The following is a 13,603-nucleotide window of genomic DNA, read 5'->3' as shown; positions in this document are numbered from 1 at the left end:
GAGTTCATGGGTCCAATGTCCATTCAGAAATCTGATGTCAGAGGGGAAGAAGCTGCCCCTGCAGCATTGAGTGTGTCTCTTCAGGCTCCTGTATCTCCTCTATGATGGTGGCAATGTCCTGGGTGACGGGGATCTTTAATGATGGATGCTGCCTGTTTGGGGCATTGCTTTTCGAAGATGTCCCCGACGCTGGGGAGGCTAGAACCCACGATGGAGCTGGCCAAGTTCACAAGTCTCTGCAGCTTAGTTTGATCCTGTGCAGTGGCCCCTCATACCAGACAATGATGTAGCCAGTTGGAATGCTCTCCATGCTACATCTGTAGGACTTCACAACATACCAACATACATTCGTTGAGGTAGTAAGAAAGGATGCACAATATAGTATTGGAAGGTTATTTATTTATTGAGAGACAGCAAGGAATAGGCTGTCATGAGCGGACATGGAATGGACCCAAATGCAGGACGCAGGCACTGAGGTACTAGGGGGGATGCCATGGCATGCAAGGGGTAATGTAGGCAGGGCTGGATCCTGGAGGTCAGGCGGGGCAGGAGGATCCCAGAGTTCAGGCGAGGCAGGAGAGTCCCCTGGGGCGGGTGCATAACTCCTGGGCATGGCCGCCTCCCAGGCAGGAACACGGAGGCCCAGGCAAGACACAGAACCCTGGGCAGGTGCGGGCACAACCCATAGGGAGCAAGGGGTGGAAAGGGTCGGAGTCCTCAGGGTGGGCCACCTCCCAGGTGCGGGGCACGACCCATCTGAGGTGAGGGGTAGGAAGGGAACGGAGTCCCTCCGCCAGGCAACGGCACACGGCCTGGCTTCCCTGACAGAGGCGAGGGGCAGGGAGGAACAGCACCACCCAAGGGGTAACAGTGACAGCCTGGCTTACCCGACGGAGGCAAGGGACAGGAAGGGAGCTGGGTCCAGGGTGAGCAGCAGGACAACTGGGATACACCGGTAAATAGGAAGAAGCAAGCAGACAGTGTGACAGCACGGGCCAGGCGAATAAGGCGGTACAGCGGGACCAGCGCACACAAGAGAAGCAGGGGAACAAGACCAACCAGACAGAACAGATACAGAGCGGGCTGGCGGACCAGGCACAGAGCGGGATTCGGAGCCAGCGGACCAGGCACAGAGCGGGATTCAGAGCCGGCGGACCAGGTACGGAGCTGGATTCAGAGCCGGCGGACCAGGTACGGAGCTGGATTCAGAGCCGGCGGACCAGGTACGGAGCTGGATTCAGAGCCGGCGGACCAGGTACGGAGCTGGATTCAGAGCCGGCGGACCAGGTACGGAGCTGGATTCAGAGCCGGCGGACCAGGTACGGAGCTGGATTCAGAGCCGGCGGACCAGGTACGGAGCTGGATTCAGAGCCGGCGGACCAGGTACGGAGCTGGATTCAGAGCCGGCGGACCAGGTACGGAGCTGGATTCAGAGCCGGCGGACCAGGTACGGAGCTGGATTCAGAGCCGGCGGACCAGGTACGGAGCTGGATTCAGAGCCGGCGGACCAGGCACGGAGCAGGATTCAGAGCCGGCGGACCAGGCACGGAGCTGGATTCAGAGCCGGCGGACCAGGCACGGAGCAGGATTCAGAGCCGGCGGACCAGGCACGGAGCAGGATTCAGAGCCGGCGGACCAGGCACGGAGCAGGATTCAGAGCCGGCGGACCAGGCACGGAGCAGGATTCAGAGCCGGCGGACCAGGCACGGAGCAGGATTCAGAGCCGGCGGACCAGGTACGGAGCAGGATTCAGAGCCGGCGGACCAGGCACGGAGCAGGATTCAGAGCCGGCGGACCAGGCACGGAGCAGGATTCAGAGCCGGCGGACCAGGCACGGAGCAGGATTCAGAGCCGGCGGACCAGGCACGGAGCAGGATTCAGAGCTGGCAGACCAGGTACAGAGCGGGATTCAGAGCCGGTGGACAGGATACAGAGTGGGATTCAGAGCCGGCGGACCAGGTACGGAGCGGGATTCAGGGTCGGCGGACCAGGCACTGAGCAGGATTCAGAGCCGGTGGACAGGATACAGAGCAGGATTCAGAGCCGGCGGACCAGGCACGGAGCAGGATTCAGAGCCGGCGGACCAGGCACGGAGCAGGATTCAGAGCCGGCGGACCAGGCACGGAGCAGGATTCAGAGCCGGCGGACCAGGCACGGAGCAGGATTCAGAGCCGGCGGACCAGGCACGGAGCTGGATTCAGAGCCGGCGGACCAGGTACGGAGCGGGATTCAGAGCCGGCGGACCAGGTACGGAGCGGGATTCAGAGCCGGCGGACCAGGTACGGAGAGGGATTCAGAGCCGGCGGACCAGGTACGGAGAGGGATTCAGAGCCGGCGGACCAGGTACGGAGCGGGATTCAGAGCCGGCGGACCAGGTACAGAGCGGGATTCAGAGCCGGCGGACCAGGTACAGAGCGGGATTCAGAGCCGGCGGACCAGGTACAGAGCGGGATTCAGAGCCGGCGGACCAGGTACAGAGCGGGATTCAGAGCCGGCGGACCAGGCACAGAGCGGGATTCAGAGCCGGCGGACCAGGCACGGAGCGGGATTCAGAGCCGGCGGACCAGGGACAGAGCAGATTAACCCAGCTTCAGAGCAGAACAACCCCCAACTAGGCTCAGTCCCCAAGCCCCTTATAAACACCTGCCCCCTAATAGGTGACAGGTGTAACTCCTTAAGCCAAGATGACCCCTGTACCTCCAATAGCTCCAGGTGATAGGAGGGCTGGCTGCTAGGCCCGGAGTCTGGAGTCCGCGGACCGGAGCAAGACCCGGAAGGCGGGTTCCGGGCTGGACCCTAACATAGGCCCCTTTGGCCCTTCGAGCCATGCCGCCCAGCAATCCCCTGATTTAACCCTAGAGAAATTAACAATGACCAGTTCACCTACCAACTAGTATGTCTTTAGACTGGGGGGGAACCAGAGCACCCGAAGGAAATCCACACAGTCACAGGGAGAAACTTCTTACAAGCAGTGTTGGGAATTGGACCCGGGTTGCTGGTGCTGTGAAGCGTTCCGCTAATCGCTGCGTTACCATATCGTGTTGGTGTGAGACGTTTTTAAATTGTTCACTAATCTGCTTAATGCATTCAAAAGCTTTTTTCTCTGTTGCTTCACCAGGGAAGTGCTGGATTTCGGAGAGTGGTTTGTTGAACATCACTATGGTGACTTTTGAGGATCGAGGGAAGTACACGTGTGTGGCCTCAAACCCTTATGGGACCATCAACTACACGGTGACTCTAAGAGTCATCTTCACCTCAGGGGATATGGGCATTTACTACATGATTGTTTGTCTTGTGGCATTCACTATTGTGCTGATCCTGAACATCACCCGCCTGTGCATGATGAGCAGTCACCTCAAGAAGACCGAGAAAGCCATCAACGAGTTCTTCAGGACAGAGGGTGCCGAGAAGCTGCAGAAGGCCTTCGAGATTGCCAAACGGATCCCTATCATCACCTCAGCCAAAACCCTGGAGCTGGCGAAGGTCACCCAATTTAAGACGATGGAGTTCGCCCGGTACATCGAGGAGCTTGCTAGAAGCGTGCCCCTGCCACCACTCATCATGAACTGCAAGATGTTCATGGAGGAAATAATGGAGGCCGTCGGCATGGACGAGCCAAGCCATATCTACGTGGGAGACGCACCAGCGAGACAGGAAGCTCAAGACGAGGTGTATACCGTACCAAACTCTATAAAGCGTAGTAACTCATCGGCAGGGGACTCAGACGAGGCCTCCTTGCATGAACAGCCTCAAAAAATTGCAATTAAGGTATCGGTGCACCCCTTGACTAGTGAAGACAGACAGTCCCAGCAAAGGACCAGCCACCATTCTGAGGAAGATGCCAACGAGTCAGAGGCAAAGCTGGCCGCCTTCAACAAGAGCCCCGAATCTGGGTCGGCAGAAAATGTCAGCGACATCGTGCCTGCTCCTTCTGTGAAGAGCAATCACGTCACGGTGACTGTGACAGAAAACTGCAAGCATGCCACACCGCCTGTGATTCGGAAACCCTCCCGGGTTTTGTATGAGAGCCACGTATAGTGGGCACAGTCCTCATATACCCTTCTAGCTCTTAACATTAAAACATTACAAGACGATCATTGCAGAGGAGAAGCGAATGTAATAAGGCATGTTTTACTTTACATTCTATTGCCTCAGATTACTTTGGCCATTACTGACATCACATCCGAATAGTTGATTTCTTTTGAAAAAAAAACATTTAATTTTTTTATTGGCAAAATCATGTAACCATCCATCAATATTATTTGCAATGAAACACCTCTAGGTAAATGTGTCACATGACATAACTATCTTTTGAACTATTTAATCTGATAATTTGAGTTCACTATTGCATTCTCAGTTGATCAGACTTAATATTAAGGTGTCACATCATATGCTTCCTGCTGGGGTGTAGACGGGCTGGTAGAAATTCAGTATTTGTTGAAGTAAATTACTGAATACAATAAATATTCATGCACAAGGGTATCATCTATGTGATGGAGAAAACACTAAGTAAGTGCACAGGAGTACTGGAGGGTTGGTTTGCTGTATTGGTTTATTATTGTCACATTTACTGAAATACAATGAAAAGCGTTTGTCAACCGGGCAGATCATATTATACACAATCACACAGATAGTAAAAGAACAAAGTACAAGTGTAACTACTGTAGGAATAATGCAGCTTCCACCCAAAGCAGTGACAAATCCTTTCCTCACCACAGATGCCGCCCGGTCCCCGAGTCGTTACAGTAGATTGTTTATTACATGTGATGTAGATCACATTGTAGAGTCACAGAAACAGGCCCTTTGGCCCATCTGCTCCATGCTGACCCAATCTTCTGCCTAGTCCCAACTTCCTGCACCCAGACCATATAGCTCTGGACCTTTCCCATCCATGTAGAATATGATACAAAATCCTTCTTGTACAGTGCTCTCCTCATATATTAACACTTCCATTCCCAGAATCATTCTCATAAATAGATATGGGGCTGAAAATTACTCACACCATTCCGTACTGCTGCGGTCTGACCAATCCATTATAAAGCCTCAAAATTACATTCTTGCTTCTATTGTGGTCAATGATTTCATTACCTTGCAGCCAATTGTGCAACAAAGACCACAGAACAGCAGAGTACATGAACAGGCCCTTCAACCCATGATGTTGTGCTGAACCTGTTAAATTAGTAATCAAATGGCCAGCTAAACTGATCTGCACTGCTCTCATGATGCCCATATCCTTACATTTCTCTTACATTCATGTGCCTACCTAAAAGACTCTTACGTATCCAACGTTTTGGCCTCTACCATCACCCCAGGCAGCACATTCCCGGCACCCACCACTTTGTCTAAAATCCATGCCCCTCACATCTCTTCTGAAATTATCCCCCCCTCATCTTAAATACCAGGCCTCTGGTATTAGACATTTCAACCCTTGCCTTTACATTGCCTCTGCCTCGACCGGCACCCCAGACTTAGAGTTTCAGCATTTTCAGTTTTTTGTTTGGATTTATAATTCTATATTTTTGTCTTGACTTGTAAAAACCTAGCCTGGGTAACAGTGACAAAGTACTGGTAAAAACAAGTGATTCTGCAGATGCTGGAAATCCAGAGCAACGCAAACAAAACACTGGAGGAAGTTGGCAGATCGTTGATGGAAATGAATAAATAGTGTACGGTTGGGCGGAAACCCTTCTCCAGAGCTGGAAAGGAAGGGAGAACAGCCCAAGTTAGAAGATAGGGGAGCGGAATGAGTACAAGACGGCAGGTGACAGGTGAAACCAGGCGATGGTCCTGAAGAAGGGTTGTAGCCCGAAACATCGATTGCTTGCTCTTTTCTATAGATGTTGCCTGAGCTGCTGGGTTCCGCCAGCATTTTGTGTGTGTTGCTGAAGGGTGAGGTGGGTCTGTGGGGGAGAAGGGAATGAAGTAAGAAGCTGGGAGATGATAGATGGAAGAGCTAAAGGGCTGAAGTAGGAATGTGAATAGGAGAGGCTACGGAAGGAGGAGGGAAACCTGAAGTAGGTGTTGGGCAGGTGAGGAGAAGTGTAGTGGACGGATGTTGGTAAATCCAACTGTCTCCTGCTGGGAAGAAGTCCCATTGTTTTCATTGGTTCTGTGATCTGAATTTTTCATAACAAGCAGTTATATCCAAGTTAGTTAGGAATGCTTGATCATTCCAGGAACACCAACATCCTTCCAGAAATTATAAGTGCCAAGAATTTTCACTTATTTTCAGATTTATGCACAAGAAAAACAATTTGCACATGATAGATCAATTAGCAACCATAATGTAATAGGTTCAGGTACATGAATCATCTCAATGTCTAATGATGTCACCTACTGTGGAGCAATAATAAATTGGGTGTTGAGCCTCACTCACTCATGGTAACAAGCTCTGTAAAAAGTTGTAAAAGATGTGTAAATTAAAGAGTGCACACAGATGTTGAGGCTTTGCCTACAGCCCCTGTCACACCTACGTTTCTGTGCTCCACTTCTACCCATGGGCAAAGATGGTGGTATTGTACGGTTTGGTGCAAGGTAATGCGAGCTTCAGCCCCTTGATAAGCCTGTCGATCACTGTGGATAGAGCCAGTCCGTGTAGGGTACCCCCTGTTAGGGCCTACATCTCCCCCACTGGCTTGGTAATCTTCTTGCTAACTTCCATGGTAACGGTTGTGCTGTGACGGCCATGTGGAGTGTTCTGACTCACTTCCCAGCAGGCAATTGGCAATGATGTGGTAAATATAAGCCAAGGGGAAATGATTCCGATTGAAAACCATCTCCACAAATAATTTTTTTTACCAATTTGCCAGATTTGTGTTTGTGTGTGTGTGATCTGATTAGATGCTCATGCTACATCAAGAAAAAAAGGACGAATTCTTCTCTCAAGTATGTTACCTCCAGATAGTTATTTATTTTATTTTATTTAGAGATACAGTGAGGAACAGGCCCTTCTGGCCCACCGAGTCGCACCACCCAGCAACCCTCGCCTAATCACAGGACAATTTACAATGACTATTTAATATACTAACCAGAATGTCTTTCCACTGTGTCATTGCAAACATCATCTGCTGTTTTCATAGCATGACTATTATTCAAGGAATTTCTATTTTTAATCTTCATAATATGGCAATTCAAATACTAAATATAATCACATGTTAGTACTGCACACACTCAGTGCTGAGTCCTTTGGTGAGTTTGTAAGGGAGATGGTTGTCAAGGCACTTGTCAACAGTACAGAGGAATAAACAGTCGATGCTTTGGGCCAAGACCCGTCATCAGGAGCGCTGGTGAAGTCTCGGCCCAAAACTGCTACTGCTTATTCCTCTCCATAAGTGTTGCCTGACCTGCTAGTTCCTGTAGCATTTTGTGTGTGTTGCTCTGGATTTCCAGTGCCTGCAGAATCTCTCCTGTTTATTACATACTTGACAGTTATCTCACCCAGTTTCTGAGCTCTGTGTGACTTTATAACTTGGAAGTCAGAACAACAACTACAACTTGCATTTTGCTAACATTTGGCACGTCCAGTTCCCAGCAGAGAAATCCCATCAGAGAAAGAGGGAGAGAGAGAGTGACTGCAGAATATTGAGCATCAAACAATCTACTGGAAGAACTCAGCAGGTCAAAGTTCACAGTAAATGTATTATCAAATATGCAACCCTGAGATTCATTTTCTTGTGGGCATACCCATTAAATCCATAATGGAATAATAACCATAATAAAATCAATTAAAGAGTGCACTAACTGGACATTCAACCCCTGTGCAAAAGACAACAAACTGCAAGTACAAAAAGAAAAATAATAATAAAAAATAAGCAATAAATATCACGTAGCATCTGTGAGAGGGAAGGGATTGTTACAGCATTTTGGATCAAAACCCTGCATCAGGAATCTCCCATTTACTCCAATGAGAGCAATCCCATCAGTCCTAATCTCCTGTTTCATTCCCTGTACCCCTGCAACTTGCTCTCTCTTGTCCAGACATCCTTCAATTCTTTTCCAGCTTGTCTCCTTTAAGATGTAATCAAAATCTGGTTAACACCATATCACATCAGATTAACTCCAAGGTTCTCTTACCAATGACTAGCCCAAGTTTAACACCATTTTGCAACATTCCCACTGTATTCAAGTTCAAGTTCAGTTTATTGTCATTCAATCGTACTCATGTATATCACCAAAAAAAACAATGTTTCTCTGGAGCAAGGAGCACAGTACAGAACATATAACTCACACGTAATACATAAAGTAATATTACCACAAATAAATTAACAAATAATAAGATGCCTTTAGAACACAAGTTAAAAAGTAAACCGTGTAATGCGACTGGTGCTTCATACGTGATGAGACCCGGGGGGTGGCAGGGAGTTCAGTCATCTCACGGTCTGGGGGAAGAAGCTGTTTCCATCCTAACAGTTCTTGTTCTGACACAGAAAAGAGAAATCCAGAGTAACACACACAAAATGCTGGAGGAACTCAGCAGGTCACAAACAGTTGGATAAACCATTTTTCAGGCTGAGACCCTTCTTCAAGACTGAGAAGGAAGGGGGAAAATGACAGGGTGTCCTGGTTCTACAGTACCTGCTGTCTGATGGAAGAGGGGTGGTCAAAGAGATTGATAAATGGATGGGAGGGACCATTGATGGTGTTACAATGATCCAATTATTCATTTTGTCCAGATAGGAAGTGACTCACAAAGAATCTTGTTTGCTTTATCATGTTATGGAAGATAGATGGTTGAATTAAATGGCACTGGTATGATAGATCATATAGTTTCTATAGGTGAATCATTTTCTCAGAGAATCAGCATGTTTACCATACAGAAGGAAGCCATTTTGCCTGTCCTGTTTTATTTAAAGATAAAAGTGTGGAATAGGTTCTTTCCAGCCCTTTGAGCCACGCTGCCCAACAACCCCTGATTTAACCCCGACCCTAATCATGGGACAATTTTCAAAGACCAATTACCCTTCTAACCGTTACATCTTTGGACTGTGGGAGGAAAGTGGAGCACCCGGAGGAAACCCATGTATTCCACAGGGGTGGACATACAGATTCCTTGCAGACAGTAAGGACGGGCTTTATGGTAGCGTTCTGGTTAGCACCATGCTTTACAGTACCAGTGACCTGGGTTCAATTCCCGCAGCTGCCTGTAAGGAGTTTGTACGTTCTCCCTGTGTCTGCGTGGGTTTCCTCCGGGTGCTCCACTTTCCTCCCACAGTCCAAAGATATACCGGTTGGTAGGTAATTGGTCATTGTAAATTGTCCCGTGATTAGGCTAGGATTGAATCAGGATTCTTGGGTGGCACAGCTCAAAGTGCCACAAGGGTTGATTGTACGCTGTACCTCAATAAATAAATAAAGGATGTGGGAAATGAACTCTCATCTCCAACACCCTGAGCTGATATAGCGTCACGTGAGCTACTGTGGCGCTCCAGACTCTACTGCTCCATATGAGAATAATACTGCTATTCCCACTGCTTCTCCACTTCCCATGTCAATTCTGTCTGTAAATTGCACCTTTTTCAAATCCAGCTCCATTGAAACTGGAGTTGCTTAACCTTGAGCAGGAAGCATTCTGTTAGCGTCGGATCCACAGGGGGGGTGGTGGGGAGGAATTGACCTGATGTGGGGTTTTAATCCAAAGTGCCAGTAATTCTGTTCCCACCTCAGACGCTGAGTTTCTCCAGCAGATTGTTCCTCACTCAAGTCTCCAGCATCAAATCAGCGAGGATTGTGTTGAGCAGCCTGCAACGATTGCTTTGCTTCCTGTGCCAAAACAGCATGCCCATATCTCATTAACCCCAACCCATACATCTTTGGAACGTGGGAGGAAACCAGAGCACCCGGAGGAAACTCGTGTGGTCACGGGGAGAATGTACAAACTCCTTACAGGCAGCAGCAGGAATCGAACCCCGATCTTACAGCTAGTGCTGTAAAGCGATTGCTCTGATCGCTACACTACTAGATCGCCCCGTCATGCAAATCTCCTTACAGCTAATAGCCTCCTACCCAGGCAGAATCCTGGTAATGAGCACAGGAATGTCTGCAGATGCTGGAAATCCAGAGCAATGCACACAAAATGCTGCAGGAACCCAGCAGGTCAGGCAACCTCTACGGAGAGGGATAAACAGCCGATGTTTCAGGCCAAGACACTTCTTCAGGACTGGAAAGGAAGGGGAAAGATGCCAGAATAAAATGGTGAGGGGAGGGGAAGGAGGATAGCTGGACGGAGGTTATAGTTGAAGCCAGGAGGCAGGAAAGATAGAGGGCTGGAGAGCAAGGAATGTGAAAGGAGAGTGGACCAGACGAACGGGAAGGAGGAGAGGACCCAGAAGGAGGTGATAGGCAGGTGAGTAGGAAATAGAAGAGAGGAAGGAGAGGGACTTTTTTTACTAGAAGGAGAGATTGATGTTCCTGCCATCAGGTTGGAGGCTACCCAGACAGTCTATAAGATGTTGCTCCTCCACCCTGAGGAAGGTCTTATCTTGGCGTAAGAGAGACCCTGGACCGGCATGTTGGAATGACATGGGAACGGCAATTAAAATGTTTGGCCACTGGGAAGTTCCGATTACGATATATAGAGCAGAGGTACTCAACAAAGTGGCCCCCCAATTTACGACAAAGCAGTCAGCGGGCTGATAACCCTCTTATGCACCCTCTCCAAGACTTGCTCTGTAGCAAGGGGCTGATGGGGAGCAGACCCAACTGCTGGACACAGACACTGAAGTAGTATAAACAGGACTATGTTTATTAAGGGAGGCCAAGGGGTGAGAACAAAATGTCAACCTGGACGTAAATGCAGACGAACAAACCAGGAAAACTGGACTAGGACTTGACTGGGAACTCGGGTCATAACTCGTACCGACCTGGGTCTTGACTTGGCTCTTGACTTAGAACTCAGACTTGGCTTGACCTGGAACTTGGACTTGGCTTGGAGCTCGAACACAGACTCCCTACTGCAAACTGCTGATAATTCTCAGCTGGCCATGAAGGCGTCAGAATTCGCACCTTACTCAGAGCAGCGGCAAACAGCTGGACACGAAAAAGACTGAATTTGCTAGGCGGCCAGAGGCGCCAGAGCAACCTGGAGCTCAGATAATGGTCCAGACTTCCCGCACTGACTGAGGTTTCGTGTTTCCAGTAACTGGTTTCTGATGGGACGGTCCAGCGAAGGAATAACTGAACCCCGGAGCTATTTCTGTTGCAGGCCCAAAACGAAAATCAATTAAGGTGCCCAACGGAACACGGGAAACAGAAACAACCGGAATGCGGAATCCACGGACTGGACCGTGAACTGGAATACAAAGTCCATGGACCGGACCGTGACATGCACATTGATGAATCCTTGATATTTTTACCACTATCAGCCCATTGTGTCCTGCCAAGCATAAAATATGGCAGGCAGTTTGCAAGGTCAGAAACAGGGTCTGATGAAGGGTCTCAACCCGCAATGTCTGCTGTCCATTTCCCTGACCTGTTGAGTTCCCCTAGCTTTCTGGGTGTTGAACCTGATACAGGATACGGGCATGGCAAGTTCCCAAGAATAAGATTGTGATAACAATCAGATATCATGGTTTGGTAATGTTAGGTAATGGATAAATATTGTCAAAGAGAAATTTCTTATTCTTCTTTGAATTGGTACAGATGGATCTTCTGCATACTTCTGGAAGTATGGATAGTCCATGATTTTACTTCCCTCTGGCAGGGTGCTGCTTGTTCGTGCTTCGCTTTGAGACTGAATGTTGACCTAGATTATGTGCTTCAGGGCTCTGGAATGGGGCTCGATGCCACAGCCTTCTGACTTAGAGGAATATATAAATAGAGTGATTTACATCACCGCCTGTATTTATCAAAGGCGCCATTCATGACTTTCTGAAGAGTGGTGATGGAAATGACCACCTTTCCTGCATCCTTATAAAAATTCCATAATATTCCTTCCTTTTTCCAAGGAAAGGGACACCATCAGCTTCAATGGTTCCATTTAATATCAGAGAATGTATACAGTATACAACCTGACACTCTTACTCTTCACAGACATACACAAAACAGTAGAAAAATCCCTGAGAATGAATGAGAGGAAAATGTTAGAACCACAAAGCTTCCGTCCCTACCCTCGCACACACAGCTATGCGTCAACCCTCCCCCCCATGCTCCAGCAGAAGGCAGCAGTGCCCGCCACTACCGTGCAAGCAAAAGCAAAGCCCCCGGGGTCCATCAAAAACCGCTACAGTCTGACATCCACAGGTAACGAGGGAACGAGGGGGTAACACTCCTTCTACAGCGAGAGGGGAGGCCAACAACACGTTGTTTCGATGTTGCAGCCTGCAGCATTGTTTGAGAGTTCCTCCGACTCAAGAATCAGCAGCAAACTCTCTCTCGCCATCGAGAGAGAGAGAGGGAGAGCGTGATTGCTCAAGTGCAGAGACCCCGACGGCTGCACTTGCTGTCTCAATGTTCCGATCGCCCGCCATGCTTCAGTCAGTGACATCAGCGAGGAATCAAGTTGTCTACAAGGCTGCAAAAGGCCACACCCTGAAGGCACACGTCTTCCCCTGGAGGTATCAAGAACGCTAGGGCACTCGGCGAACTCCGAGAGCAGAAACCCACTGCCGTGACGAACTGCAGTTTGAATAGGACTGTAGCTCACGGACTCTGACAGGACCCCAGCCACCTTGAAAGGGAAAGAAGAGACATCGATGACAAGAACAGCCATTGTCCTTCAACGTTCAGGCTCCTGAACCAGTGTGGATAACTGCACTCTGAACTGATTCCCCAACTCACTTTCAAGGACTCTAGAATGCATGTTCTTAGTATTATCTATCTGTCTAGGCATCTATTTATTCCTTTATTTTTATTTTGCATAGTTTGTGTTCTTTTGCACACTGGTCATCTGTCAGTCAGCGTGTGTAGTTTTTAATTTAATTTAGAGGTACTGTATAGAAGCAGGCTCTGTCCAAGGAGCCCTCACACCCCATGTGGCGAGTTAAACTACTAAACCGCACATCTTTGTTTTGGAATGTGGGGGAAATGGCAGCACCCGGCAGAAACCCACTCAGAGATGGGGAGAAGGTGCAGGCTCCTTACAGGAAGAGGCAGGGATTGAACCCTGGTTGCTGGCGCTGTGAAGCGATGTTCTAACCACTGTGCTCCGGTGCTGCATTGATTCTGTTGTTCTTCCATTGCAAGGATATGAATCACAGGGCTGTATATGGTGACATATATGTAACTTCATAATAAACTTACTTTGACATTGACTTTCAGGCATGGATAGTGTAGATAGGAGGAGCCTATTTTTCTCCCCCAGGGTGGAATTTAAAATACTAGAGAACAGTCATTGAAGGCAAGAGGGGAGAGTTTAAAGGAGATGTGCAGTCCAAGTACTTCACAGACAGTGCTAAGTGTTTGAAAAGGGTTATAGTACAGTGTATCCTGTGTAAAAATTTGGCTCTCTGCCTATAAAATAGAAGCAACCTCACCTAGCAGCAGTCATACCTGCAACTCCCACGCATTGAAGGATAAATCATCTGTTGTTTACACAGATGATACTTCCCAGAGGGGTGATAACAGTCCGCTTTCTTGTGTACAACGCAACACAGATGAGTTAGCGGGA

The 13,603-nt window shown here is 48.7% G+C and overlaps 1 protein-coding gene across 2 annotated transcripts in view; it reads left to right on the top strand.

The window, feature by feature from the left end:
- mfap3l (microfibril associated protein 3 like) overlaps positions 1-6,371 on the top strand; it is a 43,818-nt gene extending 37,447 nt beyond the window's left edge. For both annotated transcript variants that reach the window (XM_059974097.1, XM_059974098.1), the window contains one exon: positions 3,119-6,371. In XM_059974097.1, the coding sequence (XP_059830080.1) occupies positions 3,119-4,038 (920 nt within the window). In that variant the 3' untranslated portion in view covers positions 4,039-6,371. The remainder of the gene's footprint in view (positions 1-3,118) is intronic.
- Positions 6,372-13,603: the final 7,232 nt, after the last annotated feature.

Source organism: Hypanus sabinus, chromosome 7, assembly GCF_030144855.1.
Source record: "Hypanus sabinus isolate sHypSab1 chromosome 7, sHypSab1.hap1, whole genome shotgun sequence".
NCBI classification, from domain to species: domain Eukaryota; kingdom Metazoa; phylum Chordata; class Chondrichthyes; order Myliobatiformes; family Dasyatidae; genus Hypanus; species Hypanus sabinus.
This window is presented reverse-complemented; position numbering and strand designations above follow the sequence as displayed.